General features: G+C 42.6%; 1 protein-coding gene across 1 annotated transcript; it reads right to left on the bottom strand.

Moving 5' to 3' along the window:
• Positions 1-562: 562 nt before the first annotated feature.
• On the bottom strand, positions 563-4,552 carry dnajb1b (DnaJ heat shock protein family (Hsp40) member B1b). The gene is made up of 3 exons (XM_056279958.1): positions 3,935-4,552; positions 2,706-3,319; positions 563-1,989 (listed from the first exon to the last, which is right to left on the bottom strand). The coding sequence occupies exons 1-3, from the start codon at positions 4,143-4,145 to the stop codon at positions 1,756-1,758; spliced, it is 1,059 nt and encodes a 352-aa protein (XP_056135933.1). The 5' UTR covers positions 4,146-4,552; the 3' UTR covers positions 563-1,755.
• Between the last annotated feature and the right edge of the window lie 1,449 nt (positions 4,553-6,001).

Genomic DNA, 6,001 nt, shown 5'->3' with positions numbered 1-6,001 from the left:
GTCAACTGGTTATGTGGAAAGCATGCTCATCATTTCAGCTGACAAAACAAACTGCTAACTTCACATCGAGCTCCACTGCTGTCATACTGTCTTTACGCATGCTCAATAATCCAGGTAAGGAAATCACATAAGGTGAATCAGATCATCTGGACACATTTATTGAAACATTTCATCATTCATCTAAGTGACCTCTTCATTCTAAACTGACCGCAGGCATCCCCAAACATTATAAACAATACAGTGGCATAACAACCAAAACCAACAATCGGTTTCGTATGCAAATAGGCGTGAGCATTAACTGGAGTTTCAATGGCCATGTGTACTATTCATAGAGGATTGGGTAATCATTGCAATCATAGCATTGTAAAATGGCAACAGATGTACGCTTAGCCCCCCCCCCCCCCCCCAGTGAAGGTCGTTCCCTCTTCACATAGAAGGCCTCTTTGAATAGTACACAACTCTTAGTTAATATACACAGGATTAGTGTATTCTTTAGCAGTATTTCAAACCTCCAGTGAAAATCTTTACAATACACTTATCAGAACAAACCTCATAACACATCTTAGTGATGGAGTACTTTTATTCCAACAGTGCAAGAAGAAATTCATAGTTCACAGCGGTATTTTTTTTTACATCCTTTGCATGAACAAAAGTAAACTGTATTTTGATAAAAATATAATCTTGCTCAGCAAAAACAACCCACAACTAATGTGCTGATATTTGACATTTGGTCATATATCCTCTGAAACACTGCAGTTCGAGGGAAAGGGGTGGCATTTTCCCCAGGTACTGTTAACACTGACTGGGAAGACACAGCTCTTCGATTTTTGAAAAGGAGGAAGCCAAGAAGGCAAACAAATGGGTAACGATGACTGAAGCCAAGCCATGAGTAGGTATTTTACTAGCAATACCACAGGAGCATGTAATAGAAGGTAAACTAGGCAATTTTGGTGTGCGGAAGTCAGTATAACAGGTCACTGCATAGACAGTATTCATGTATATATCTATAATTTTTCCTCTTTGAAAAACAAAAACAGGCAATAATCTTTATGCTCTTCCAAAAATATATCAAGTGCTTTGATATTGCAAATATTTCTTTTATGGTATCTACACTGAAATATCTTATATGGACTAATGAGCAATTTGACCAGAACAAGGTGTAATATGGTGATATTACAACTTATCCTGACCTTTCCGATCAATACATATCTTTAAAGAACATCCCACAAAGGAATGAAGGATAAAGACCAGCCAACAGTCATTTTCCTCAGCCAGTCTTAACAGCCCAGCTGCCTGAAATGCTCAGTCAGTTGGATAATTTGCTTCTAACTAACAAAATAAGCTGGTGAATGTGTTCTAAGAAAAACAAAGGTCATTTTTAGCTCTATGTCTGACCCTGACACATATCCCCACTAATTTGGAGTCCTGAGATAAAATAAACACCCTACAGTACATTCAAACTATAACCATTCACCTACAATGAGAAATTCCAGCAGGAAAAGCACAGTGTGCTAAGTTAATTTATCAATGACCCTAGCAAAGAGAAGATGCAACAGGAATACAGAGCAGAGAACTCAACACTGACTGACATGTGCAAAGTGGGCAAACTGTTAAAATCTGTCTCTTATTGTCCACTGCAATTTTATAGTCCATATGGGCTTCCCTTTCATCTTTAGTGAAGTCCATCTCACTTGGCAGCTTTGAAACAGAGAAGAAACCTTAAAAAGGAAGCCCGCGGAGTTTCTGTCCTTTGCTTCAAGATGATGGCAGCACCTGAGCAACCACCTCACGGGCACTCTGGCTTAGCCTTTCTGGAAACTTGACCTCATACTCCACTACCAAGTCTCCACGGCGTCCAGGGGATTTCGGCAAAGGCAACCCCTCCCTGGGCAAGCGTCGTTTCATCCCTGGCCGCACTATATCTGCAGACTTCACTGCGACGGTCCTGCCGTCCAATTTGGGTACGTTGACTGTGCTTCCACACAAGGCCTGAGGAAGAAAGAGAGAAGGAATTGGGAATTAATGGTTGGGGATGAGGGGTAAATACAGCCACATCATAAAGGCACAAACTAGAAGCTTTTTTTTCTACTAATGATTTTCCTGCTGGTATTTGACTAAATGATATTTAGGCCCAAAAAATAAATAAATAAACACTTTACTAGACCTTTCAAGTGGCTTAAAATTCAACTGTCATTAACAGCTATTATATACATGATATTCTTTATTGATGCTGAATTCTCATACTAGTTCTGAAATAAACTCATTTTGCTACTGCCGACGTATCTCAGCACTTCCAGTATGCATACTTAAACTAATTTTTGTTCACACTGAGGTCCAGAAATATACATATATACATACATACATATATACATACATACATATATACATATATATATATATATATATATATATATCCTACACAGGGTCTCAGGAACCCTGTGTAGGATAAGCAGCTTGTGCTGTCTCATAAAGAATTTACTTGACTCACTGGATTTTATATATATATATATATATATATATATATATAGATAGATAGATAGATAGATAGATAGATAGATAGATAGATAGATAGATAGATAGATAGATAGATAGATGGATATGTGTGCACACGTTTATAAAATAGCTTTGACATTTTCCATTTATTTTACCATACCATTTTATAATTATATTAATATAAATTCAACACTGATATGATTCTCACGTACATCTCTGAGGGTAACCTTGGCTGGGTAAATAATGTCAGAGCCATCGCGTCGGAAAACCGGATGTGGCTTGTCCTTCAAAACAAAGACAACATCAGCTGGAATGTTGGTGGGGGTCTCATCCCCCTCCTTGGGAAAGGTGATTTTGGTCCCCTCCTTCCATCCTTTCTTGATCTCCACCTCTAAGATCTTATCCTCAGTTCTTGATGTTCGCCCATCAGGGTTTAGCCTTTTGTGTGAGATCTTCATCTTCTTGGTACAACCAGTAAATACTTCTTCCAAGGACACCTGGAGGTCATGGACCACAGGGGGGTCTTGACGTTTCATCAAGCTATTGTTGGGACCCCCAAACCCTCCCATACCGGTGCTGAAGGAGCGCGGGAACCCCCCGATTCCACTGCCTCCCATCCCAAAGCGATGAAAAGGGTCCCCTGTGTCCATGTCGTTGTCCATGGCTCCATTACGACCACCAAAGAACTGCTCAAAGGGGTTACGCCCCCCAAAGAACTCTGCAAAGATGGCATGAGGATCCCCCTGGAAAGTGTAGCTGAATGTATTGGGACCACCACCACCACCACCACCACCGCCACCACCTGCGGGACCACCACCCTTTAGACCTGGGGGAGAGAGAGCAACGTGTCAAACAATTACAGATATGTAGGCTAGATCAGTTTACAATGTGCATCGCCAGGTATGGCTCTCAATACTGTCAAGAAGTGTTCCGGGCCCGTTGCAACGATTGCGATTAAAAACAAAAACACATTGTGTCAGTCAAAATGACAACACCACTTCTACGTCATTTCAGCTCATTTACAAGGCATCTACTCAAGATTGCACAAATAAACAGATAAACAAAACATTGTTAAGTTTTCATACTCACAATAGCGCCCTCTGGCGGCGCACAGCAACGAACCTTCTAGTATGAGCACGCCATGAAACTTTTCCACCGTAGGTCAATAACAGGCTTTGACGTTTCTTACATTCGTATCAGTTTTAACTATATCTAAATATGCAACCTATGCCCCCCCCAATCAAAACTCGTATTTTAATTTGATCTTAAGACTGGACTTTAACCAATCTTGGAGTGCAATAGGCGCATAAATTTGTTTGGGTCCGTAAATAGCTTCCGTCTCTAAGGGCGTATAAAACCTAGATGCATTACATAACATTAAAAATAATCCGCTGTTAGAAAAAAAAATCACATTTGTCGACTATTTCTAGAAAAGTCTTACCTTCTTCGCCGAAACGATCGTATATGTCCTTCTTCTTGGGGTCACTCAACACGTCGTAGGCTTCTGCAATTTCTTTAAATTTCTCCTCGGCTCCCGGAGACTTGTTCTTATCCGGATGGAAGCGCAGAGCCTGTTTACGATAGGCTTTCTTTATGTCGTCTTCCGAGGCTCCCTTCTTAATGCCCAACACGTCGTAGTAATCCTTGCCCATTTTGACCACAAAAGGTATTTCGCTGTCGAATAGGCTGATCCGGGTAGAGAGGAAACTTCAGGCTCTCGCCTCCTTACGCGACATCAAAGCAAGGCACACGGAGGCTGTCTGGTCTCGTCCTCCTTGGCCGGAACACTAGACGCTACTCTTCTGATTCCGACTCGGCCATTTTATTTAAACGGACAACGGAATGTTCCAGAATATTCCATCATCCTCCCGAACAGTCGGCTGCAGACCCGTCAGAGCTACCTCACACCCATGGCACGCCTATGTGGTGACAGGCAGACACACGCCCGACGCAAACGAAACGCGTCTGTGTGTCGGCAGTGCTGCGCAGTTTTGCAATCTTCCAGAGCTGCGCGGAGGAAAAGTTTGAAAACCTCATTCGGGTCCCGTTGTACGGTATGCGTACACGGGGGGGACACATTGCATACACACCAGGAAGTAATGTTCGCTACTCTTGAAGTTTCGTCAGAGTTCGATCTATAGCTGATGTGTGGAATTTTCCACATACAGGCAGATCTCAACAGTCTCCTACTACGAGCACCCGTATGTACTGACAGTCTGGTGCGTACTGGTTTCTGACACTGACCCGGGTCATTTGCTATGTACTTGAGACCTATCGGTCACTCCATTTTAACACAGAACCCATTCTAGCCAAACCACTGCTATAGAGATCACACTGACAGGACTCACCACCGAACGTGGTCTTTATTCTCGGCTGTTGTCCGCCACAGCCACGCAGTACAGACCGCCATTAATTGAACAACTCGCTGCCCGTCTCCCCACAAACGCGCGCGCGCAAAGAAAAACCAAACAAACCCGAAAACAACAAGTAACCAGCGGGCCAGCGCAACCGCACCCCCCCCACACACACACACACACACACACACCACCGACCACAGGCACGCACACACCGACCGACATAACATGCATTCCCGTGATTGGCAACGAGATGATAGACTGACTCCATTAATCAGCACTACCACAGTACAGGGTTACTACAATGCATATCGGATAAACATCTGAGCAGGATAAGTGGTTCAGATAATGGATGGATGGATGGTCTGAGGATATTTAATCTAGATCTAAGATTATTATCAGCGAAATGTGGTTGATCCGAATGATCATGCAGGGTTATTGAGGTCGACGATTAAAATGAATCTAACATGGAAACTAAAAATACCCCGCCACCGCTTCTCCGTAGATGAGCGAAGATGAATACAATTACAGACGTTTCTGTTTCTCCCATTTTATTTTATTTTGTTTGCGAACATGGGCCATACGGTGTGATTACCTTAACGAACTCGCACACATTACTGTACATCCCCCACTCGTACCATAAAAACACCTCAAGGATTTAAAACTGCGGCTAGGGCGTTGGTTTTGTAACAGCCATGCTTTGAGGGCGTCTCTGAAAGCGGGTGGTAAAAATAAACACAATTTCATTAATCTCTGTCTGGTTTCCCAACATGGTTTCAAGTGCTGCAGTTTGAATTTTTTCTAGAATAGGTGTCTAATTGGTGTTCAAAATACTCCCCCCCCCCCAATACAGTCTGCAAAAAATCAGCACACATGATAAAGTCACCGCCCCAAATGAAAATAAAGCGTGCCTTTTTCGAAATAACGAGGGCGTGTTGCTGGTCTGTGCAAAGGTGGGAAAACTTTCCTTTTTTTTTCTTTTTTTGTTGCAATTTTGGAGAGAGTATTATACAGATTTTTATAGGACCTTCCCTTAAGTGATCGAAACGTTATTATTAAATCACGACAACTAAGCCTGTCGGCCAGGCCAACCCCCCTTAAAGACTAAAGGCTATCGGGCCAGGTTATCTGCGGTGAAGAGTCGGACCAGTAAA

This window comes from Lampris incognitus, chromosome 5 (genome assembly GCF_029633865.1).
Source record: "Lampris incognitus isolate fLamInc1 chromosome 5, fLamInc1.hap2, whole genome shotgun sequence".
Lineage (NCBI taxonomy): Eukaryota > Metazoa > Chordata > Actinopteri > Lampriformes > Lampridae > Lampris > Lampris incognitus.
Note: the sequence above shows the minus strand (reverse complement) of the source record. Positions and strands in the feature narration are given on the sequence as shown.

Excerpts from the sequence above, each read along its gene's own strand:
- dnajb1b (XM_056279958.1), bottom strand. The coding sequence starts at position 4,145 with ATGGGCAAGGATTACTACGACGTGTTGGGCATTAAGAAGGGAGCCTCG. Across the intron at positions 3,320-3,934 it reads CGATCGTTTCGGCGAAGAAG|GTCTAAAGGGTGGTGGTCCC; the intron begins GTAAGACTTTTC and ends TCTCTCCCCCAG. Across the intron at positions 1,990-2,705 it reads CCAAGGTTACCCTCAGAGAT|GCCTTGTGTGGAAGCACAGT; the intron begins GTACGTGAGAAT and ends TTTCTTCCTCAG.